General features: G+C 37.4%; 1 protein-coding gene across 1 annotated transcript in view; it reads left to right on the top strand.

Moving 5' to 3' along the window:
* KCNH8 (potassium voltage-gated channel subfamily H member 8) overlaps window positions 1-26,485 on the top strand; it is a 387,230-nt gene that overhangs the window by 286,305 nt on the left and 74,440 nt on the right. Inside the window, exons 8-10 of the mRNA XM_027086541.1 lie at window positions 13,824-14,021; window positions 24,745-24,944; window positions 25,819-26,068. Coding sequence (XP_026942342.1) covers window positions 13,824-14,021; window positions 24,745-24,944; window positions 25,819-26,068 — 648 coding nt within the window. The remainder of the gene's footprint in view (window positions 1-13,823; window positions 14,022-24,744; window positions 24,945-25,818; window positions 26,069-26,485) is intronic.

The following is a 26,485-nucleotide window of genomic DNA, read 5'->3' as shown; positions in this document are numbered from 1 at the left end:
TCTTATCAATGATGTTATCAATGCTGTAGGTGTAGATATTTTGAGACAATGGAGTTGAAATCTCAAGCTTTTCTTTGATATTTTGTTTGGGGTGAACAACTCTTTTTGAGTATCTATAGCAGCAAATACAGTATCTCACAGTTGTGTTGGGTCTCAATTGCCGCACACTCCCCATACACACACATAAACACACAGACACACTCAAACTTCTGACATTTCTCCTGATAGTTGTCAGTCACCTGTGCAACTGAGCAGTCCCACATTTCAGCCCCTTGCCAAGAAGACTGAAGAGGTCAAAGAAGTTCTCATGTTGTGGCCCATAGCCATCATTGTCTCCCTCTGCTTTGCCTCTCCCAGCCAGCCACTTGCTGCCTTATCACTCACAAGAATCACAGTGATCTTCCACCTCTCAACCTAATGATGTCCAAGAAGATTAAGTAGGTTATCAGAGTTATGGGGTGAGGGGAAGCAAATGTTAACTATAGTATTTTCTATGCTTGGAATTTACATTAGGAACTTCTTGATCACTTTTAAAGTATTGGGTTAACCAAAAAGGTCACTGGGGTATTCCCATAAGACGGTACAGAAAAACCCGAATGAACTTTTTAGCCAGCCCAATAATATTCAGGGTCTAAATACCACGTTATTCCATGTCTACACTGTGAATTACGTTTGGATAAATCTTCTATTTTCTCTGAGATTTTTTATTTATTTTGGGACACATTTCCCCCCTCTAAGCAGAAGTGGACACTGGAAATGCAAACTTATATAGTAATGGTTTCAATAAGCACAATTAAATGATAATTTTAAATGATTACCTCTTCATAAGCAGTGTCATATAGCAGGAAGACATGGATGTTTAAGTTAGAGAGTGATGAATTTACCTGTCAGTTATAACAGTTCCTAACAAAAGAAGAGAAAATCGCTCAAATTCTCTGTTGGGTCTCCATCAGTTTAAAAAAAAAAAAAAAGCAGAGTTATCTTGAGAGTTGGGTGAAAATGATGTTATATGAAAGAAAATGCCTAGTCCAATATTATACTTGGCCTTGAGTTGAGGTTGGCTGCTGTTGCGAATGTTGTTGGTACTCCACCATGTCCCCTAAATCTGTCTGAGTCTCATCCTTAGGGTCTGATCGATTTGCCTGAGGCAGTGTCCCAAGCTGTGGAAGGCTCCTCTGATAGCGGGCATGGCACTGTGGGGAATTAGTGCTCCCTATGAGCAGTCCCCAATCAACGACGCCTGAGAGATGGTGCAAATCTTCCCCTGCTCTAACAAGGGTTTGTTCTGCACTGGTCCCAGCGTTTTCCAATAGGATTAAGCGCCAGTTGCCGGTAGTGGTAGCTTTCTGGATTAGGCTTGCTTCATTGGCTGCTTCCTTTCTCTGTGTTCCTTCCTTATTATCTCCTAAGGATATTTATAGTACTGGACCCAACACTTAGATTACTTACACTTAAAGGCTTCTCTGCTTCCAGAGAGCCTTAGCTAAGACGGCTTCTTTCTCCACCACGTATATATATATATAGCATAATATAAATGGCAACTTGCTTGTAAAGGCATTCACCATGCTGCAACACCAGTGCCGTTGGGTCTGTACATATAGCATGTGAAGCATTATGGCACAGCGGACATCGAATCTGGGCTGTCAAAGCACACAGATCTGGATTAAAATCCTGACTCTGCCATCTTGAACACGCATTTAATCTCTCTGAGCCTTAGTTTTCTCATCTTTAAAAATGGGGATAATAGGGCTTCCCTGGTGGCGCAGTGGTTGAGAGTCCGCCTGCTGATGCAGGGGACACGGGTTCGTGCCCCGGTCCGGGAATATCCCGCATGCCGCGGAGTGGCTGGGCCCGTGAGCCATGGCCGCTGAGCCTGTGCGTCCGGAGCCTGTGCTCCGCAACGGGAGAGGCCAAAACTGAGAGGCCCGCGTAACGCAAAAAAAAAAAAAAAAAAAAAAAAAAATGGGGATAATAATTTCTAAGTTGTTGTAATGATTAATGAAATAATGAATCAAATGATGGATGATAATTGTACCTATTCTATAGGGTTAGTGCATATAAATAAGATAGAAGCACTCAATAAAGTATTAACTCTGTGTCAGCTTATAAAAGGAAACCCCTAACATGGGCTCCATTCTAGTTTCTAGCTAAACCCCATTACAACAGGGTTCATTCATACCAAATTAAGTAAAACACCATTTTGAATTATAGATGTTATGATACATGTGCTAATCCTTTCTCTCTTTTCTCTAGCCATATAAACTCATCTTTACACACAAATATAAATTTGATTTCATAAGCTCATGTTCTACTGGATGGTTTTTCATATTACTGAAGTGTTTTATAACACTAAAGAGATTCACTATAGGCTTTCCTTTTTTCTTCCAGTTTTATTGAGATGTAATTAACATACAGCACTGTACAAGTTTAGGGTATATAGCATGATGATTTGACTTTCATGCATCGTGAAATGATTATCACAGTAACTTTAATGAATGAACATTCATCATCTCAAATAGATATGAAATTAAAGAAATAGAAAAAATAATTTTCCTTGTGATGAGAACACTAGTATTTACTCTCTTAACAATTTTCATATATAACATACAGCAGTGTCAATCATATTAATCATGTTGTACATTAAATCCCTAGTACTTATTTGTCTTATAACTGGAAGTTTGTGCCTTTTGACTGCCTTTATCCAATTCCACCCACCACCCTCCACCCCTGGTAACCACAATCTGATCTCTTTTCCTGTGAGTTTGTTTGTTTGTTTTTGAAATATAATTGACCTATATTAGTTCCTGTTACACAAAATAGTTATTCAATATTTCTATGCATTTCAAAATGACCTCTACAATAAGTCTAGTTATGGTATGTCACCGTACAAAGGTGTTACACAGTTATTGACTATATTCCCCACACTGTACATTTCATACCTGTGACATTTATTTTGCAATGGGAAGTTTGTACCTCTTAATCTCCCTCATATATTTCTTTCTTCCCCCCACCCTGCTTCCCTCTGGCAACCACCTGTTCTCTCCATATAGAACTCTGTTTCTGTTATGTTTGTTAATTTGTTTTGATTTTTAAATTCCATATGTAAGTGAAATCATGTAATATTTGTTTTTCTCTGACTGACTTATTTCACTTAGTATAATATACTCTAAGTCCATTCATGTTGTCATATGTGGCAAGATTTCATTTTTTATGGCTAACATTCCATTGTGTGTGTGTGCACGTGCCACATATTCTTTATCCCCTCACCTATTAATGGGCACTTAAGATGCTTCCATATCTTGGCTATTGTAAATAATGCTGCAATAAAGAGAGGTGCATATATAGTTTTAGAGTTTTTGTTTTCTTTGGATAAAAACCCAGGAGTGGAATTGCTGAAACATTTAGTAGTTCTGTTTTTAATTTTTTGAGGAACGTCCATGCTGTTTTCCATTTATCTTCCCACCAAAAGTGCATGAGGTTTCCCTTTTCTCCACATCCTCACCAACACTTCTTGTTTCTTTTCTTTTTGATGATAGACATTCTGACAGATGTGAGATGATGCCTCATTGTAGTTTTGATTCGCATTTCCCTGATGATTAGTGATGTTGAGCATCTTTTCCTATGCCTGTTGGCCATCTGTATGTCTTCTTTGGAGCTGTTCATATCCTCTGCCCATTTTTTAATCTGATCTTTTTTTTGATGTTGAGTTGTATTTGTTCTTTGTATATTTTGGATATTAACCTCTTCTTGAAAATATCACTTACAAATATCTTCTCCCATTCAGTAAATGGCCTTTCCATTTTGTTGATAGTTTCCTTCACTGTGAAAAAACTTTTTAGTTTGATGTAGTCCCATTTGTTTATTTTTGGTTTTGTTTCCCTTGCGTGAAGAGATGTAGCCAAAAAAAAAAAAATATTACTAAGACTGATGTCAAAGAGCTTACTGACTATATTTTCTTCTAGGAGATATGTGGTTTCAGGTCTTATATTTAATCAATTTTGAATTTATTTTTGTGCATGGTGTGAGAGAGTAGTCCAGTTTGATTCTTTTGAATGTAGCCATCCAGTTTTCACAACACTATTTATTGAAGAGATTCTTTTTTCCCCATTATATATTCTTGCCCCACTTTGGAATAGAATAAATGTCCACATAAGTGTGGGTTCATTTTCTGGGCTGTCTATTTAGTTCCATTGATCTATATGTGTATTTGTGTGCTAGTACCATACTGTTTTGATTACTGTAGCTTTGACATATAGTTTGAAATCAGGGAGCATGATACCTCCCACTTTTTTTTTTCCTCTAAGTTGTTTTGGCTATTTGGGATCTTTTGTGCTTCCATATAAATTTTAGAATTATTCTAGTTCTCTAAAAAATGCCATTGTATTGTATTCAATCTGTAGATGGCCTTGGGTAATATAGTCATTTTAACAATATTAATTCTTCCAATCCATGAACATGGTATATCTTTCATCTGTTTGAATCATCTTTAATTTCTTTAATCAGGGTTTTATAGTTTTCTGAACACAGGTCTTTTACCTCCTTAGTTAGATTTATGCCTAGGTATTTTATTCTTTTTGATTCAATTATAAATGGTATTGCTTTATTAATTTCTCTTTCTGATAGCTTGTTGTTAATGTTTAGAAATGCAACAGATTTCTGTATGTTAATTTTGTATCCTGCAACTTTACGGAATTCATTTATTATTTCTAATAGCTTTTTGGGCTTTAAGGGCTTTCTATATATAGTATCATATCATCTGCAAGCAGTGAGTTTTACTTCTTCCTTTCCAATTTGGATTCTTTTTATTTCTTTTTCTTGTCTGATTGCTGTGGCTAGGACTTCCAATATTATGTTGAATAAAAGTGACAAGAGTGGGCATCTTGTCTTGTTCCTGATCTTAGAAGAAAAGCTTTCAATTTTTCACCACTGAGTATGAGGTTAGCTGTGGACATATCATATATGGCCTTAATTATGTAGAGGTACTTTCCCTCTAAACTCACTCTGTTGAGTGTTTTCATCATAAATCGTTGTTGAATTTTGTCAAAAGCTTTTTCTGCATCTATTGAGATGATCATATGATTTTTATTCTTCAGTTTGTTAATGTGATGTATCACATTGGTTGATTTGCAGATATTGAACCATCCTTGCATCCCTGGGTAAATCCCAGCTGATCATGGGGTATGATCCTGTGATACATTGGTGAATTCTTTTTGCTAATATTTTGTTGAGGAATTTTGCATCTATGTTATCAGTGATATTGGCCAGTAATTTTCTTTTTTTGTGATATCTTTGTCTGAATTTGTTATGAGAGTAATGCTTGCCTTATAGAATGAGCTCAGAAGTGTTTCTTCTGAAGTTTTTTGGAATCATTTGAGAAGGATAGATGTAAACTCTTCTCTAAATGTTTGGCAGAATTCACCTGTAAAGACATCTGGAATTTAGTTTGTTGGGAGTTTTTAAATTACTGATTCATTACTGGTAGGTTGTTCTTTTTTTGTTGGTTTTTTTTTTTTTTTTTGTGGTGCTAGGGCCTCTCACTGTTGTGGTCTCTCCCATTGCGGAGCACAGGCTCCAGACGCACAGGCTCAGCGGCCATGGCTCACGGGCGCAGCCGCTCTGTGGCATGTGGGACCCTCCCGGACTGGGGCACGAACCCGTGTCCCCTGCATCAGCAGGCGGACCCCCAACCACTGCACCACCAGGGAAGCGCCTGTTCATATTTTTTATTTCTTCCTGGTTCGGTCTTGGGAGAGTGTACATTTCTAGGAATTTGTCCATTTCTTCTAAGTTGTCCATTTTATTAGTGTATAATTGTTCATAGTAATCTCTTATGATCTTTTATATTTCTGTGGTGTCAGTTGTAACTTCTCCTTTTTCATTTCTGATTTTATTGATTTGACCCTCTCTTTTTTTCTTGATAAGTCTGGCTAAAGATTTATCAATTTTGTTTATCTTTTCAAAGACCAGCTCTTATTTTCATTGATCTTTTCTGTTGTTTTCTTCATCTCTGTTTCATTCATTTCTGCTCTAATCTTTATGATTTCTTTCCTTCTATTAACACTAACTTTGGGTTCTGTTGTTTTTTTTTTAGTTCCTTTCATTGTAAGGCTAGATTGTTTATCTGAGATTTTTCTTGCTTCCTGAGGTGAGCTTGTATCACTATAAACTTCCCTCTTAGAACTGCTTTTGCTGCATCCCACAGATTTTGGATAGCTGTGTTTTCATTTTCATTTGTCTCCGGGTGTGTTTTTTTTCTGATTTGATCTGCAGTAATCCATTGATTGTGTAGTAGCTTATTGTTTAGCTTCCATGTGCTTATGTCTTTTACATTTTTTTTTCTTGTAGTTAATTTCTAGTCTCATAACGTTTTGGTTAGAAAAGGTGCTTGATATGATTTCAATTTTCTTAAGTTTACAGAGACTTGTTTTGTGGCCTAGCATGTAATCTATCCTGGAGAATGGTCTATGTGTACTTGAAAGGAATGTGTATTCTGCTAATTTAGGATAGAATATTCTGTATATACATATTAATTGCATCTGGTCTAATGTGTCATTTAAGGCCAATGTTTTCTTATTGATTTTCTTTCTGGATAATCTCTCCTTCAATGTAAGTTGAGTGTTAAAGTCCCCTACTATCAGTGTATTACTGTCAATTTCTCCTTTTAAGTCTGTTAATATTTGCGTTATGTATTTAGGTGCTCTGATGTTGGATACATATATGTTTATAATTGTTATATCTTCTTGCATTGAGCCCTTGATCATTATGCAGTGTCCTTCTTTGTCTCTTACTACAGTCTTTGTTTTAAAGTCTATTGTGTCTGATATAAATATTGCTATCCTGGGTTTCTTTTCATTTCCATTTGCAAGGAATACCTTTTTCCATCCTCTCACTTTCAGTCTGTGTGTGTCTTTAAATCTGAAATGAGTCTCTTGTATACAGCATATACATGGGTCTTGTTTTGTATCCATTCAGCCACTCTATGTCTTGTGATTGGAAGATTTAGTCCATTCACATATAAAATAATTGTTGATATTTACGTTCTTGTCATTTTTTTAATTGTTTGCAGTTGTTTTTGTAGCTCTTTTTTGTTCCTTGTTTCTTCTTTTGCTCTCTTTCCTTGTGATTTGTTGACTGCATCTTGTGTTATGTTCGGATTACTTTCTCTTTTTTGTGAATGTATCCATTATAGACTTTTAGCTTGTGGTTACCATAAAGTTCATATGTAACACCCTGTGTATATACATGATTATTTTAATAATAGTGATCTCTTAATTTAAAAGCATTTTGACAACCTACATTTACTCCCCACCTCCATGTTTATAATTTTTGACATCATATTTTGTATCTTTTTGTTTTGTGTATCCTTTGCTACTTATTTTAGATATAGATGACTTTTAGTACCTTTGTTTTTAACCTTCCTACTAGCTTCATGCATGGTTGATTTTTTTACCTTTATTTTATATTTGCCTTTACCAGTGAGATTTTCCTCATAATTTTCATATTTCTAGCTGTGGCCTTTTCTTTTTTTCTTAGAGAGGTCCTTTTAATATTTCTTACAAAGCTGGTTTGGTGGTGCTGAACTCTTTTAGCTTTTGTTTGTCATAAAACTCTTTATCTTGCCATCAAATCTGAATGAAAGCTTGTGGGGTAGAGTTTTTTTGATTGTGGATTTTTCCCTTTCATCACTTTAAATATAGCATGCCACACCTTTCTAGCCTGCAGTTTCTGCTGAAAAATCAGCTGATTGTATTATGGGAGTTCCCTTGTATTTAACAGTTGCTTCTTTTAATTAATTCTTTTAATATTCACTCTTTATCTTTAATTTTTGCCATTTTAATTGCAGTGTGCTATGGTGTGGTCCTCTTTGGGTTGGTCCTGTTTGGGACTCTCTATTCTTCCTGGAACTGGATTTACTTTCCCAGGTTAGGGTAGTTTTCAGCTATTATGACTTCAAGTATGTTTTCTGCCTTTTTCTCTCTCTCTTTTCCTTCTGGGACCCCTACAATGCAAATGTTAGTGTTCTTGATGTTGCCCCAGATGTCTCTTAAACTGTCCACTTTCTTTCATTCTTTTTTTTTTTCTTGTTTTCTCTTCTGTTTCAGTGATTTCCACTACTCTGTCTTCCAGCTTTCTGATCCATTCCTTTGTATCATTTAATCTGCTATTGATTCCTTCTAGTGTATTTTTTCTTTCAATTATGTTATTCTTCATCTGTTTGGTTCTTCTTTATATTTTCTAACTCTTTATTATGAACTTCTAACTTCTCACTCTGTTCATCCAATTTTCTCCCACGTTCTTTGAACATCTTAATAATTATTACCTTCAGCTCTTCATCAGGTAGACTCCTTGTCTCACTTAGTTCTTCTGATGTTTTATCTTGTTCCTTCATTTGGAACATATTCCTCTTTTGTCTCATTTTGCCTAATTTGCTGTTTTTATTTCTATGTATTTGGTAGGTTGGTTACTTTTCCTGGCCTTGGGGAGGTGGCCTTTGGCAGGAAATGTCCTATGCATCTCAGCAGCACATTCCCCTCTGGTCACCAGAGCTATATGCTCTTGGGGTGCCCCTGTATGGGTTGTGTGAGTCCTTTTCTTCTGGCAGGCTCACTACTGTGGGTGGTCTGGTAGGTGTGGCTGGCCCTCAGTCTGGTTGGTTGCCTTTTGTGGAGGTTGCTGGCTACTGATGGGTGGGGCCAGGTCCCAGAGTGGTTGCAGGCTCAAGGGGTCTTAAGGCAGCCAACCTGCTGGTAGGTGAGACTGTGTCCCTGCCAGCCTAGTTGCTTGGCCTGAGGTGTCCCAGTACTGGTGTTGACAGGCTGGTGGTTGGGGCTGGGTCCCAACACTAATAAGCTAGAGGGAGGATCCCAAAGTGGTACTTTGCCAGCAACAGCGTCCTTGTGGTAGAACGAGCTCCCCAGAATGTCTGCCTCCAACATCTTTGACCCCAGGGTGAGCTCCAAGATCAGCAGGGTGTCTGACCCAGACTCCTTTCAAATGACTGCTTCTGCACTGGGTCCTGGAATGTGTGAGAATTTGTGCGTGCCCTTTAAGAGTGGAGTCTCTATTTCCCACAGCCCTCTGGCTTTCCTGAAAGTAAGCCCCACTGTCCTTCAAAGCCAAATGTTCTGGGTGCTCATTTTCCCAGTGCAGGATCCCCAGGCTGGGGAGCCTGAGGTGGGACTCTGACCCTTCACTCCTTGGGGAGAACCTCTGAAATTGTAATTATCCTCCCGTTTGTGGGTCACCCATCTGTGGGTATGGGTCTTGACTATACCCCATCTCCACCCCTCCTACCCATCTCATTGTGGTTCCTTCTTTACATCTTTAGTTAAAGAAGATCTTTTCTTCTAGTCTTCTACACTTTTGCATCAAAGTTGCTCTGTAAGTATTTGTCATTTTGGTGTGCCCGTGTAAGGAAGTGATCTCAGGATCTTCCTATTCTGCCATCTTGGCCACACCCTCCCATAGGCTTTCCTTAAATAACATGCTTCTATTCCTTTCATTAAAGCTAAAATATCTGTTAATTTACCAAATACTAATATAAACTAAACTTTTCAGGAACACATCTATTGTATAAAGCAGGTCACACCTGTACAAACTGTGAATGTAAACATATGCACCATAAAAGTAAGTATATTACTGTATGAAACCTAGATTAAAATAAAAAGAAACTCCTGTTTAGAGTTAAAAGTATGTAATAAAGCAAAATACTGGTTAAGTATGCAATGAAAAGTATATGGATTGAATTATCATGCTTAATTATAGGCTCTTCTGGGCGTGGTCATTAAGAGTCATTCTGTCTTTGAAATTGATATTTATTTCATAAATCTCCTCTGTTTTATTCATCTAATCTATTTTGGTGATGACAGGATTATTTTACGATATCTTTTGTTTTTATCAGATGGCAGTGTATCCAGTATATTTAGATTCTACTTCATTTTGTGTATGCTTTTTCCTTCAAAATTTAGGGGAAAAAAATCAAGCAAAAGCAGACAGACTGTTCTAGGACATCCCTTTAGAGATGGGTTTCTCTAGATTAAAAAAAGATTGGCTTCCAAATTGGTTAAATTGCTTCTTCTGTACAGTACAGTGACATGCTGTCTTGTTACAGTGGAACATGTGCTCTCATTTCGGACAAGCTGTTCTGTGAAAAAGTTTTTTTTAGCCCCCAGAGCCCATCCCCGGATTTGTGGGTGTTACCTCCTTTCCGTGTTACCAAGTTTTTTTTATCATCATTATTGCTTGTGCTCCAATAGCTGCAACACAGTTTAGTAACAACCCTTCTTAAAAAACAAGATGCTTCTGAAAATAGACAGAACAGTTGGCTAGACAGAAAAGATATATCAACAAAAGTAGGTCTGTTGTTTGTCTGTGTTTTGCTCCCTAAATCGCTTCTGAGACAGTTTCACACATATGTAAATGAACAGGAATTGAGTGAGAGTATAATCTAATATAATCCTTATGACCTATCACAAAATTTTATCCTATTTTATTAAGAAAATCAAATTCTATGAAAACTGATTTGGTTTGGAGAATTTTTAAACATTTTACTTTTGTTACAATTAAGGAATTTAATCAAAGGTTTTGGCTGGGTTTGTCTGGTTTTATTTTTCTAATGAGAAAACTTGAGGTTCTGTAAGCAAATTCAAGATCAGTAGATGGGTCCAGTTTTTTAATTCATGACCTGATTTTATAGCTGATTCAGCTGAGAGGAAGCAGTGGCTTTACTGTGTGTGGTGGTGTTTTTCTCATTCCTCTGTGCATCAAATAAAAAAATTAGTCTTGCAATATTTACTCTCTGGGCAAAATGACATTTTTCAGCTGCTCAGACTTCCCCAGAATTAGTGGGAATGACCAACATGGAACAAAGGGGCAAGCCCCTCTAATCACTTCATTTTTGAGCAGAAACATGACATCTCTTTCAGAGCACTGCTTGGAAGGCACTTGAGAAATAGCCAACCCACCAGCCATTCAACATCTTGTAGTTGGCCGTACTTGACAAGGCTTGGGTCAAATGCCTGTAAGAGCACTCTTCTGCAGAAATCAGCATCCTGCGTACAATGATTTATTCAGATGTCATCTCTGCTTCCTGATTTTACTTGTCTTGACTCTCCCCCGACAGTGCATACAAATACACCAGTAATATTTTTTAAATGCACATGTGCTTTGCTTTTGTGATATCTCTTTAATTAACCTTGGATAAGCTGTCTTTATGTCTAAATTTTTTTCCATACAGGATTAAACCAGGTTTTACCAAATCATGCTTTATCACTTCCTCCTTCCCTTCACTTAAAATTCTAGAGCAGAACTCTTTAATCTGGGCCCTTGGACCCAGCCTGTAGGAAAAGGCCATGAACCACCTGAAAATGTACACAAAATTGTGTGTGTGTCTCCATGTGTGCTTTGTCCTGAGAAAAGGAGCATGTCTTTCTTCAGGTTCACAAATAGGTGTATAACTCCCCCAGTTTTAAAACTACTGTCACCTAGATTTCCTCCCTGTCATTTCTATTAGTTAAGAAATGCTCAGTTCTATCAGATGGCATCCTTGGGTTCTACTGAGTACACTTAGTCACCACCTTCCTTTTCCATTATGACTCACTCCTGATCTCATATTTCCTCTTATTTTCTGAATTTTGTACTTTCTCTGTTCCAATTTAAGTAACATGAGAAAGAGAGAGAAAAGAGATATTATATACTAATATAATATCTGCCACTAACAGGGGTTGCATTTCTTCATGTGGCATCTCATTTAATCCCACTGCAACTGTACAAGTTAGATAGTGTCCGTATTTCTACAAATGAGAAAATGAAGCTCAGAGAAGTTAGTCATTCCCAAAGATGGAAGGAAAAGTCCAGATTTAATGGAAGAGTCCAGATTTAAATCTGTGTTTGAATGTGGAGTTTATTCCTTCACGAAGCCTTTCCAGACAGAATAAATGGTCATAGCTTACTAATGGTGTCAGCTTTCATAATGTGCAATTTTCATTTTATTATTATTCTCTGTCATCAAAAAATACATTCATTATACTTTGTGCAGAGATCTAGTACAAATTTATAAATGCTCATGTGTTGCTATATTGCATCTGTGTTGTCATATTATTGCAGAGGGCAAGAACAATTTATATGTTCATTAATTCTTTCACTTTTAGAAATAATATTTATTAAACTCTACTATTGTTAGGGGCTTTGCTAAGTTCTGGAATGATGGTTCTAAGTTCTATCTTCACATCAGGTTCTACTGGGGAACTTTTAAAAAATATCAGTACCTGAACTCGGAACCAGAAATTTCGATTCAGTACATGGAGGTGGCACTTGGACAGTGTATTTTTAAAATGCTTTCCCAGCTGTAGTCAGCATTGAGAACTACTGTTCTAGAAAGTGACTTTGTGAAGTCGAGGGACTTTGGTCCCCTAGATCTGCAGCATCAGCATCACGTGGGAACCTATTACAAAGGGAAATTCTCAACCCTTCTCCCCAACCTTCCCATGTGCTGTACCAGAAACTCCAGGGATAGGACCTGGCTGTCTCTAACAAGCTGTCTAGATATTTCAGAGGCAAGCTAATGGTTGAGAAACACTTCTCTAGAGACAAGATAAATGAGACAGAGTACTTGCCACTGAGCATTTCTGTTTGATCTCAAGGAACCCAGTTGTTTCAAATCTGCATTTTAATTACCTAGCACCGTTGCATAATCTGTAACTTTAGTTGATAATGACAGCATTATTACTACTTAAACAATGTAATGACTTTCCATCTCTTCTTGGGCAGCCATTAAATGAAGTGTTAATAAGGAAAGAGTGGTCAATGCCTAACATCCCTTAACAAAAGTCTCATGGACCTTATGGGTTGAGCTGAATTGCCATAGTGTTTCATAACACACACACACACACACAGAATTTTTAAATATAAAATTTTAAAGAGAAAATAAAGAGAAAATATTTCCAGTAAAGGATTTTAAAGTGGTCTTTGTGTCGTGTTTTCATTGTATTATTATTAATATTATACTGGCTATTTCCCATCTTTATTAACATAGCTTTATTACAGCTTTATGATAGTATAATTGACATAAAATAAAATGCACATATTTGAAGCATTTAATTACATAAGTTTTGACACATATATACACCAGTATCATGAAACAGTTGTAGGGGGGCACCCAATTCCATTATAGGAACCTCATAGTTGTGCAGTTTTCCCCCACCACCCCCAAACAGCAGAATGAGGTTGTAGAGAAGGCTTCCTGAGGAAAACATGAGCTAAGACCTATAAGGCAACTGATATCAGGTCAGGTGAATAAAATAAGGAAAGGTTGTACAGATTAGAAATAAAACCCATCAAAAAAAAAAAAAGAAAAGAAATAAAGTCCATCTTGCCTATATGAAGTGTAGATTCTTGTGTTGGTTGCTGTTTACTATCATGTAGGGTTGAAAAATACCTACTCAACCCCTTTGTTTCTTAAAATTCCAATTGAGAAATAAGCTTAACAGCTAGTGAAATGTACAACATTGTTACCGAGAGTAGAAATCCCAGGTTCTGTCACTGCAGGTAGTTCTTGCATTAGAGTAACCTGTTCAGCTTTGACCACCAATCCACTCTTGAATGCATATTTCTCTGCTGTGTGTGTTATAAAACAGTTGCATGAAAGTGATGCCTTTGCTTTTAGAGCCATGGAATCTAATTCCTTGACTTGAACTTCCTTTTAACTTTCTTCTTTCTCCTGAGCAACTTCGTGTATCCTTAAATGTTCATTCATCATTACGCCCAGGTGCTAATGCCGAGACTTTATTTTGGGGGCTTAAAGGCTCATTTTTTTTCCATTGCAGGTTGGCTTCCTGAGCTGGGAAAGAGACTGGAATCTCCATACTACGGTAACAATACTTTGGGGGGGCCGTCGATCCGAAGTGCCTATATTGCCGCTCTGTACTTCACACTCAGCAGCCTCACCAGCGTTGGGTTTGGGAATGTCTCTGCTAATACAGATGCAGAAAAGATCTTTTCCATCTGCACCATGCTGATTGGTGGTAAGGAATATTCTTCCTTTAGACCAAGAGAAGGAACAAGTGTCTGCCAAACGGTTGCTGTTATGTTCCCTCTGTCCTAAAACCCAATACAGGGTAGATTGGTTTACATTGTAAGAGTCTAAAAGCACTAATTAGGAAATCAGTGACCAACAGTTATATATACATGTAGATTAGCAATGAAAGTCTGTGATGTCAAGAATTCCATGTTCTGACAGATGAAGAAGTTGATTTTATATATATATATATATATATATATGTTTTTAACAGAAGTACTGTTGATTTACAATTTTGTGTTAGTTTCAGGTGTACAGCACAGTGATTCAGTTATATATATACTTTTTCAGATTTGTTCCCTTATAGTTTATTACCAAATATTGACTATAGTTCCCAGTGCTATACAGTAGGTCCTTGCTGGTTATCTATCTTATATGTAGTGATGTGTATATGTATCTGATGGTTGATTTTGAAAGGGCAGGCACTTTGCTTCCTAACATGCTATTTACCTTTAGTGTTTGTGAGTTACATGAATCACAGGTATACATTTGAAATGCCATTTTGTAGCTCCAAACAGGTGAGGGTTATCAAATTTTATTAATACTACTCTAGTAAATTAAGGATGTTTGATAGATAGCTTAGTTAAAACAAAAGCAACAAACACCAATACAATAATAATAAATATTTAACCTTTATTAATCGCGGTTATGTTCCATTCTCTGTGCTGAATGCTTCAGTACAATACCTCAAGCAATTCTGAAGGCAAATCTATGGGTTCTGCACCATATTATCCCATTTAACAAAGAGAGAAGTTATTATGCTATTACGTCTGAGCTTCAAACCCAGCGTCTGTACTCTGCTTTGTATCGCTGTGGTTTGGACTCCGCAAATCTCATTCTTCTTTGCCAGCTGACATCAGTCACTTCTCCCAATAGGGGGCACCAGAGGGAGACTGGAGGCAGGAGGAGGGGGGAAGGAACTTCCGGGTTCTGATGGGTGCAGTGTATGTTGAGTGGCAGGCCACCTCAGACAGCTGCAAGTGGCTCCATCCTTCAGCCTCTTCAGGCACTTTCAGAAGCAGCCTCATTGAGCTTTCTCAGAGATCCCGGCACCTGCTGGAGGTACCCCCGCAACCAAAGTCAGAGGCCCGACTCCTCGTGGCTCCCATTGCTTCTCCTCTGGGCTCCTCGGTGCTGATAACCCCACTTCTCTTTGTTCATCCAGCTCTGCCACTGTCACACTCACGTTACCTCTATCTAGGCTCTCCTTCTGATCATTCAGCACTCCAACACCAGGGAAAAGAGTTCTTTATAATAAATTCCCCCAGATGAAATATTTACTTTCATTTCTCTTTTCTGAACCTAACTGACAGGATTGATGCCTTTATTACCCACATTTTTCAGATGACAAATCTAAACCTTACAGAAATAAAGTAACGTTTTCAATGCCATACAACCAGTAAGTAAAGAGGCAAGTTTGGAACCCAGGTGATTACTTTACTTCTGTCATTAAATGCATAAATGGAAACTTGTGCATTATAAAGCTGTTCTTATGGAGATGTGGGTGTCTACCTGAATTGAGTAAATATTCTTAAGCCAGAGTTCTATGAGTACTTTCTGCCCCACCGTATTCCCTCAAAAGCTTGTTCTGTCATGTTCTCTTTTTTTTTTTAATTTAATTTTTATTCTATATTAAAGTATAGGTGATTTACAATGTTGTGTTAGTTGCAGATGTACAGCTAACTGATTCAGTTATACATCTACATATATCCATTCTTTTTCAGATTCTTTCCCCATATAGGTTATTACAGAATATTGAGTAGAGCTCCCTGTGCTATACAGTAGGTCCTTGTTGATTATCTATTTTATATATAGTAGTGTGTGTATGTTAATTGAGATTATCATGTTCTCTTAATGACCTTAGTCCCAGATATCACTTTGAGGTTTGTACCTTATTATAGAAGATGGTTTCTACCAACTTCCTCGCACAGATGTGAACTGATTATGTGGGACTTCAAGCAATGAGTCATCCAGCCTACCATGAAACCAGAGCAGCATAAAGGCAATCTTTCTCTCGAGGAGTTTAGGATCACCTTGGAAGAAATACGTGGAAAGAGTTTTAATATATATATTAAATATATATATTACATATATATTATATATATGTTTTAATATATATATTTAATACAATACCAGGCAGTAAATGCTAAGTGCCAAATCAGTTAGGAACTTGAGAAGCAGTGAGAAAGGGGGCCAGGGATTGGGAGAATTTCTTGGAAAGGCAGAGTTGCTGAGGTAGCATGCTGGGACTGAAGCACTTGGAAGAGGTTTTGGCCGATGTAGAGCAGTAACAGCCTAGGGAGCAGAGAACAGGAATTCTCATTTTCTGAAGAGCTGCAATGTGCCAATGCCGTGGTGGTGATTTTATACCCAGTATTATGGCTTATATAATTGCTGCTCTCCTTGATGGCCCATCTTCCAGCCTAGCAGAATGACAAGCATTTTGTAAACAGACACAGTCTATATTTATTTAATATTTGCCCATGTTTCTTCTACTCCTGATGGAAATTTTTGGAAATGCTCAAATGCTCAAGGCTTAACCTACTAATTTGACATTGGAAGAATATGTTAGCTAATTGAGCTTATTTCCTGTTGATTCACTAACTATAGTGTAAGTGGTCCGGAATCAGAAATTGTTAAGGATATTATTATTCCCTGCTATTCATTGTGAGTAGTAGCTAAGCTGGTCACAAAGCCAAAAGATATGGGAAATAATCAGATAATGCCACTTGGTAAATATTTATTGAGCAAATTATCCTGGTGCAAAACCAGCGCTCATTTGGAAATGGCATGAAAGCATTTAGGTGACTTGAGCAGCACTGAGGAAACCACTGGTTTTGAATGGCAAATGGCATCTGAGTAACTCAGATTTATTAATTAAAGCTTCACAAATCTGTGTCTGTTATTGTGACAATTACCCTAGGCTAAGAGAAATGATGCCTTCATTTTAATATTTCCTAGTTAACAAATTACTGGCATAATTTTGAGAACTAATCATAAGAGCTCACAATATTGAACACTTTGCTCATTTAATTCTCATAACACTATGAATTAGAGGTTATTAACACCCCAATTTAATATAAGGCAGCAGAAGTTTAGTGAGTTTAAATGCCCGGATTCACTAAGACCTAGAAAACTTTTTGTAAAATATCTATTTCATTATATACTGCAAATTGATTTTATTTTTTAATTTCTATAAATATATACAAATAATTTATTTTTTTAATTTAAAATATTTATTACCATGGAATCAATGCTAAGTTATCTTATTAGGAATCCCCACACAAGGCCGATGAAGTTGCTAATGACAGGGATGCAGTATTTACTACAAAAGCAGGTAGGAGTGGTATTAAATGTTGCAGGTGAGTGTAAGAACCCCAGATAATTATCCGGGGCAGAGGTGCTCACAAGCTGAGTTAGGAGGAGAAGGGGGAAGGGAAAGCTTCCATGTGAGCATCTGTAATTAACGAGTGTGCACATCACTGCTTTATGGGAAGCATATTTAAAACTATCAAAGAGATTAAGCAAAAGTAATGAAAAAAAATCCATACCTAGATAAATCTGTATAAACCTTGAGAACACGCAAAACAAAGAAGGAATCCTAAAATCTTCAAACAACTATTAGAATTAATAAGTGAATTTAGTAAGGCTGATGGATATAAAGTCAATATGCAAAAATCAGTTGTATTTCTATATATTAGTAACAATCAATTAAACAATATAATACTTTTAAAATTATAAAAACATCAAATACACAGGGATAAATGTTTTAAAATGTGCAATACTGGGACTTCCCTGGCAGTCCAGTGGCTAAGACTTTACCTTCCAATGCAGGGGGTGCAGGTTCAATCCCTGGTTGGGGAGCTAAGATCCCACATGCCTTGCAGCCAAAAAACCAAAACATAAAACAGAAGCAATATTGTAACAAATTCAATAAAGACTTAAAAAAAACGGTCCACATCAAAAAAAAAATTGTTTATACGTGCAATACTATTATACAGAAAAGTATAAAACATTAGAAAATTTACAAATAGTTTAAAATAATGGAAGGATATACAATGGTGATGGTTTTAAGACTTAGTATTGTAAACATACCAGTTTTATTCAAATTAACCTAAAGAGTCAATGCAGTCTCAATTTTAAAAGCCCAGTAGATGTGTGTTTGCCTATATATATGTGCCTCTTTGAAAATTGGCAAGATGTTTCTAAAAATTAGAGGAACTGCAGAACTAAAATGATTGTAAGCAAGCATAAAGAAGAACAAAATTGGAATATTTATGCTGCAGATATCATGATGTGTAATAAAGTCACAGTAATTAAGAAAGTATGGTGTTGACTCAGGAATAAATAGGCCAATGGAATTGAAGAGTGTGCAAAAACCTGCCCATAAACATATGGTCACTTTATTTATGACACTGGTGATACTGTAACACAAGGGGGAGAAGATGATACTTTTAATAAACGTTGCTGAGTCAAATATATATAAATATACATGTTGAAAAACAACCTTGACCCCTCTTAAAACTAAGTTGAAATAAATTCCAAATGGATTTTGATCTAATTGTGTAAGGGAAAACAATAAAGCTTCTAAAAGCTAACATAAGAAAGTATTTTCATGACCTTGGGTTTGGCAAAGATTTCTTAAGCATGACTCAAAAAGCACTATCCGGGCTTCCCTGGTGGCGCAGTGGTTGAGAGTCCGCCTGCCGATGCAGGGGACGCGGGTTCGTGCCCCGGTCCGGGAGGATCCCACATGCCACGGAGTGGCTGGGCCCGTGAGCCATGGCCGCTGAGCCTGTGTGTCCGGAGCCTGTGCTCCACAACAGGGAGAGGCCACAACAGTGAGAGGCCCGCGTACCGCAAAAAAAAAAAAAAAAAAAAAAAAAAAAAAAAAAAAAAAAAAAAAAAGCACTATCCATAAAGGAAAGATTGATAAATTGAACTTCAGAACTTCTGTTTATCAAAAGACATCATTAAGAACGTGAAGCAGCAAGCCACAGGATAGAAGATATTTGCAAACATGTATCTGACCAAAGACTCTTATCTATTATATATAAAGAACTCTATCAAATCACTAAGAGCAGAGAACTAAAAAATGCATTAAAATTTTTAAAAAGCACTTCAAAAATAGATTTTCTTACCTGGATAGACAATAAACATATTTAAAAAATGGTGCTCAACATCGTTCATGTAGGATATGCAAATTAAGATCAAAATTAGATAACATTTGCATTCACCAGAATGGTATACTTAAAAACACTAATAACCCTAAGTGTTTGAGAGGATAAAGAACATCTTGACTTCTCCCATACTGTTGATGTGAGTGTCAGTTGGTACAAGAGTCTTGTCAGTAGTTACCTAGTCTGAACATATCTGTATTCTGTGCCTCAACAATTCCATTTGTGAGTGTATATCCAACAAAACATCATACATATTCACATCAAAGGACATAATGTGGAAACATTACTGCAAAAATTTCAAAGTGGAAATGCTCACTAATAGGAGAATAAATAAGTAAATTATGAAATAATTATTCAATAAAGTACCATAGAGTAATGAGAATGAATGAACTGTTATGTTACCACATGGATAAATCTTACAAACTCAATGCTGAGCAGAGAAGACAGACACAAATAAGTATGCACTGTATGATTTTGTTTAAAGAAGGTTCAAAAGTAGGCAAAACTTATTGATTGCAGTATAACTCATAGCTGCACTTACCTTTGGTGAGGGTGCTGGTTGGTGACTGTGTGGGACACCAGGGAGCCCTGGGTGCTGATAATATCACGTTTATTCATCTGGAGGTGATTCCATGGATCTGTTCACTTTGAGAAATGAACTATACATTTACTATTGGTGTAATCTTCTCAATGTGTGTCTTTGATACTAATTTTAGTTTGTAAAATTATAATAGATGAGCAAAAAATAATAATGTAACTATCAGGTGTGGGATGAGAAAGTGGATAGCAGTGAGCTGAGTTCTCACTTTTCATGTCAAGTTGCTTTTTAGGTTTTGTCTTAATATGATAAGTCAAGCAGTAGAAGTGAAATCTCATGATCTAAAATATTGGTGATAATCAGAAGAAGACCTAAAAGAAACAATTTTGAAAGTTTGCCTTTGGGGAGTGGGATGGGGATGATGGGAAGGGCTTGGGACTGAACTGTTCCTAAATTTTCTAAGCTACTTGCTTATGATTATAAAACTTTTTAAAGAAATTATCAAACCGCCAGAGGTTCATTTGGGTTCCATAAATATTTATGGCACACTAAAATTATGCCAGGCGCTGTGCTAGGTGCTAGGGAAACAAAGATGACTAAGATATGATGCTTTCCTTCGAGGAGTTCACAGTTGAGTAATGGAAATAGGTACTCAGGCAGATGATGTTCTTTCTTTTTCCATTTTAACTTTTCCTATTATAGTGCGCATTTCGAAAGAACTGGAAAATCTACATAAAAATAAAATTACATATAATCCCATCACCAAAGGATATTCTTTTCAGTCTTTTCATACATTTATTTCCCTATTTTCTAAGAGATTTATATCAACTACACATATCATTTTTGTCACCAAACAAAATATATTGAGAACATTTTCCCATGTCTTTTAAAATTCCTCTCTCATATTTATTAATGGCTGCCTGATGAGTGAGCCCCCAGTGTCGGGACCATCAGCTCAGCCTCAGAGGTTAGATATAGCTTTCTAGTGAAGAGGACTCATCACTCAGGACATGTCCAGTTTAAATGAGGCATTGTTACCACGGAAGAGGTAGAGTGAAACTCTTAACAGCCAAGGCTTTCCTTGGGTCCTCTTATCCTATATATATACTACCCTGACGTGATGTTATTCGACCCACAAATTCGCTGTTTTTAAGGTGTCTTTACACTGCCATTTCAATTCATCATTTAGAAAATTGTTCTCACTCTCTATTCTCCCTGCCATCTGCCACTCACAACCCAGTGTACTTATAGCAAGGACTGGAAAATTCCAAGGCAATAAGTAGGTGAGAGAGAGGAGTAGGGCAGCTAAGATTACCCGAAGCCTGAGCTCTGGTCTCCTTTTATAGCAGAAGAGCACAGTCCCTCTGTAGACGCTGAAGGCGCTGCAAAGTAGTTGACTAAAGAAACCAGAAATGATGATCTTAGGACAGCAAGGTTGCCCAAAATCCAAAGAAAGAGGTGGTGGGGAGGGAGAGAGAGAGAGAGAGAGGAGGGGAAGGAAGGAGGAGGGAAAAAAGGGGGGAAGGAAAGGAAAGATAAAGAAAAAAGGGAAAGAGAAAGCCAGGCAACCTATAAGAATGCATTTTCATTTGAGGTCTGTTTACTTTTCATGTCAGATCCTGAGTGTTGAGCCTCCTCTGAAAACCTGATATTAACATGATCTTTTACAAAATGCATTCTATACAAAACTCTTCCGCAAAGAAAAAGAACCTCCCACAGACTCAGCAGTAGGCCTAGCATGCTACTTTAAGAATTATATACATCAAATTTGCTAGGAATAAAAAGGAAAAGTGAAGGATAATTTCCAGACTGACCTGGATATAGAAGTTCTTCAGTCAAAGTTTCATAGTAGATGGAATGATTTGGCCTGACAGTCACAAACACTCTTCGCCAGTGTGAAAATGATAACCAGTGACAGAGAGGCAATAATAACTTTGGAAAACTGAAAAACTACGAGAGCTAGGGTTGTATTTTTTGAACTACTTAAATTAGAAGTATTCTCCTATGCTGAAATGAGACTTTGAAATTATGATGACTCAGACATAGACTAGGGCTTTCCAACAACACTTATGAATGCTACAATGAATCCAGTAATTCATTTTATTGATAATGTACAATTAGAATGCTAAATGATCTGAACATATTACTTCTCTTACCTTAAGCGCTTTACACACATTATAATTAAGCAATGTTAAAATCATACACTTAATTAAGGAAAGCAGTGTTAAAATAAATGAAATAAAATTGTTCTCAGTACTCAGTTTAAACGCCATAAATGATTATTACTACATACTTTCTACAGATGGTGGGGCTTCCAAACACTGAGCCCATAAGTATATTAACAGCCTGAAATCAGTGTTTAATTCCTTGGACTTGGAGCAGAATCAGTTCTTTTCTTTGCTGAGTGTTTATTGTAAATAGAGGTCTCCCCTTCCAAATAAAATATTTAAGCGGCAGAACAGTTGTGCTTCTAAAACCATACAGAAGAATGAGCCTCTACTTAGAACCTGCCAATAAGCGTTCAACATTTAGTTGTTAAGCAATATGCGTTTTTCTTGGTATATTTTTAACCCTTTGGAAGACATTTCATTTTTGAACATTTAGGAAGAATCTGCACCTATGTGTGCTTGCATGTAGCAGGCATTTCTTGAATATTTCTTGAATTTCCTCCATCAAGAAGTTATTTCCACAAAGAACCACTCAATTATTTGACAGGTTGCTGGAAAACCTTAAATCTGGGTTCCTCCCGCGTATTTTACACCACTGAGCATCCTGGAAATTCATAGCACTTTTCACTTTCATGGGAAAAATTAACATAAATTGAGCACCCACACGCAATTAAAATCACTTTTAAAAAGATATTTTAACTCTTTAAATCCTGAAATAACTCTATGAGTAAGGTACTGTTATGCCCATATACATATAAGGGAACCACGCAAGGGAATTACATATCTCGCCTGGTTTACAAAATTAGAAGTGGTAAAGCCAGAATTCAATCTAATGGTGTCTGATTCCGAAGTCCATATTTCCTCTGCAACATTATATTGCCTCCTGTATATAGACCCTAAGTTTAACCCTATTCTAGTAACTTCTCCAAAATATTGAGGCCTTCTTTATTATGGGGTGACTTCATTGGCATGGTGACCGTATTTTCCATAGAGAAATGATGATGTATACCCTGATAAAGAATTTTAACTCCAGTGTTAGATTAGGCTGAAATTAGTATAACAAAAGTTGATATTTCTGGTAAATGTAACCAAAAGAAAGAATTCGAGCTGGGGCTATCTTGGAATATTCAGGAGGATGGATGTAACAATAGGTTGACACATTTGCACTAATTATCAATTCTGGTGCTAAGAAACTTTTAACATAGTCCTTGGACGCTGAGATTTGGCCACAGGGACGTTTATGACAGGTCTTAAGAGACAAACTAGAAATGTTTAGTTTTTTTTTTTTTTTTAACTAAAAACTACTGAAACCAGTGAACTACTGAAACCCAACCCCTGAGCTTCTTACCTCCTTGCCAGTCCCATGGGGATCAGGGCTGAAATCTGAATATCACAGAGAGTTGATCTGTCCATAAGTGTGGGCACACTTGGGCCTTTCTCTTTCCCAGTTTCACAAACCCAGGTGGGTCCAAGGCCTTCTCGGGCTACTTGCTGGTGTCTGCTAGGCCATTCCCGTAGTTTGACCAACAACTACTGTTTAGTGCGAAATCCTCACATCTTTTCTGACTTTGAGATACTTGACCACTCCCCACAGCAGGTGACTCCTTGGGAGGTGAAGTCCATCTGCTCGCTCACTCTATATTTTTCCAGGAGAAAATCCATCCCTAATCCCCATCCGCTCTGGAATTCTGGTGAACAAAGCCTGCTCTCTCATTACACTCTGGTGGTGCTTTTGGGAGCGGAAAACTGACCAAGAAATCTCACTGAAACAGGAGTCACATGTTCGTGTACCACCCGGCTCTTCTCAGAAGGGTGGCAAGGACTCTGAGCAGAATACCTGAATTCTTTGTTTCTTGAATGGTCTCAGTATTCCTATTATCTATGTCCCTTAAAATTAAAGTGACTAGAGAGCTGGGGTGGTGTTATCTTGGCTTCAGATTGCCCAGGAAATCCTCAATTACATTTCTAACACCTTTTTCAGTACTTTTATTAATAGAAATGTCTCATATTTAATATCGTAAAACTAATTTTAAATGATGGCTTTGGGGAAGAGACTAATATTCTCATAAAGGCTAACCAGATTTTTATTATAGACTTACTTTTGAAACGTATTTGTTATTATAATAAAAATAACTATTAAACCCTAACTTGATAGCTTATTCTATGAAATTATTAAAACCATTTCATCATACCCACACAGTTATACCCAATGATTAAAATAATACAGATGTGAATAGAGTACAAAAATCAAAGTTTGTCATAGCCAGGATGGCGGCTAACAGATTAAGTGTGGGTCAAAGTGGTCTATTGTTCTTATGACTGAGTTTTTTTGTTTTTTTGTTTTTTTTGGCACGCGGGCCTCTCGCTGTTGTGGCCTCTCCCGTTGCGGAGTACAGGCTCCGGACGCGCAGGCTCAGCGGCCATGGCTCACGGGCCCGGCCGCTCCGCAGCATGTGGGAGCTTCCCGGACCGGGGCACGAACCCGTGTCCCCTGCATCAGCAGGCGGACTCTCAACCACTCCGCCACCAGGGAAGCCCATTTACTGAGTATTTTTAAAAGGTATTTTTACTCTGATCAAGTCACATGGAATCGAAATGACTACATCAGGATGCACCCTGTGGCACTGCGGCTGCAGCAAAAAGCCTGTTTAAAAATAGCTGTGTCAACATGGCCAGCTACGTGTACTCTGCTGATTCAGGATATATAGAATGTACATTTATACATAAGGAGGAAGCCCCTCCATCCTATTTTTCTCCCATTATATGCCATGTTGTTTTCTCTAGCCTTGATGCATGCCCTGGTGTTTGGAAACGTGACGGCGATCATACAGAGGATGTATTCCAGGTGGTCCCTCTATCACACTAGAACCAAGGATCTGAAGGACTTCATACGTGTCCATCACCTGCCCCAGCAGCTCAAGCAGAGGATGCTTGAATATTTCCAAACAACCTGGTCAGTCAACAATGGAATAGATTCCAATGAGGTAATGTGCATTTCTCATGTTGACGTTTTCAGGCAGAAAGCACGTATTCTAAGGTAAAAGCAAAGTGCTCTAATGCAGGTCTCAAAAGGGAAATACACACCTACCACCTTCTTTATCTCTTTATTTTTAATCTCTCATGACCTCAATACATCTTCTTTCATCTGCTCTGGCTTATGTTTTTCCAATGTCACTTTGGATTGGCCTGTGTTTTACAGTAACTTGCTACTTTGGTCATTCGGGCAGACTTATTTTCATTCTCATTGACCCTCTTTGAAGGAACCAATTCTTATGACAGTTGAATGATGGAATCATGGAATATTAGATTAATCAAGTTAATGTTTACCTTTAAAAGCAACAAAGTAAAAAAAAAAAAAAGGCTTTTCAGCAAACATGTTATCTTTGGACATCCAGAAACACCGCAGACCACCACTGTAGAAAAGGTATCCTATAAGTCAAGCAACCATTCCACCAACCCCCCAACGAAACTAGTCATCAATATTCTTAAGTAATTATTTGTTTTTTCCTCCCTTCAGATGGTCATGACAGCAGAGGAAACACTAAAGGGTCCAAATTCCATATCTTCTGTCCTGAGTAGGCATCTTTGTGAGAAGCAAGTCACAAGGAACTATATGTTTCATTCTAGAGTCTTTTATTAATTTATTCTATTGCTCCAGACTTATTAACAGCTGATTATTTAGGAGCACACAACCAGGGTCACAGTCATGGAAAAACCTCTCCAGGATTATTCATATGTATATTTCCTCTTCTGTACTGTGGCTGGTCAAACAGTGGGAAAAACTTCCTGTGGTCTTATAGTCAATCAATTACGCAAGACTGACCCCAACTTGCTTCCCTCTTTCATCTTCTCTGACAGCTTTTGAAAGACTTTCCAGATGAGCTTCGTTCTGACATCACCATGCACCTGAACAAGGAAATCTTACAGTTGTCCCTTTTTGAGTGTGCCAGCCGGGGCTGCCTCAGGTCTCTGTCCCTACACATCAAAACCTCCTTCTGTGCTCCAGGGGAGTATCTGCTGCGTCAGGGAGATGCTTTGCAGGCTATCTACTTTGTATGCTCGGGCTCCATGGAAGTTCTTAAAGACAGCATGGTGCTGGCGATTCTTGGTATGTCTGAGTTGAAAAGCTTCATGAAATTTTACTCTGGAGCATAAATTAAGGAGATGAAATGGGGGGAAAAACTGTGATTGAGAGAAGGAAAATTAGGGATGAATATGTGGATTCAGATATGGGTTTAATTTGCCAAATTATTATTATTAGTTTTTATTATTAATTAATTGTTATGCCATATATTGAGTTTACACTGTGCTAAGTGTTATATCCAACACATGTTTTGATTCTTGTTAAAAATCCAGTGGTATAAATATTATCCCTACTTTACAAGTGAATATATAGTATCTTAGTTAACTTAATTTGTCCCAAATAACATAGCAAGAGAATGAACACAGTTCTTTCTGATTCCTAAAGCCAGATTATAAATTATGATATAGTCTGCCTCTTGGTGAGACAGCTGGTCAGTTTTCA

This window comes from Aethalodelphis obliquidens, unplaced genomic scaffold (assembly GCF_003676395.1).
Source record: "Aethalodelphis obliquidens isolate GAN/ISIS:26980383/991018 unplaced genomic scaffold, ASM367639v1 scaffold56, whole genome shotgun sequence".
Lineage (NCBI taxonomy): Eukaryota > Metazoa > Chordata > Mammalia > Artiodactyla > Delphinidae > Aethalodelphis > Aethalodelphis obliquidens.
The sequence above is the reverse complement of the archived record's forward strand: the minus strand, read 5'-3'. Positions and strand labels throughout refer to the sequence as shown.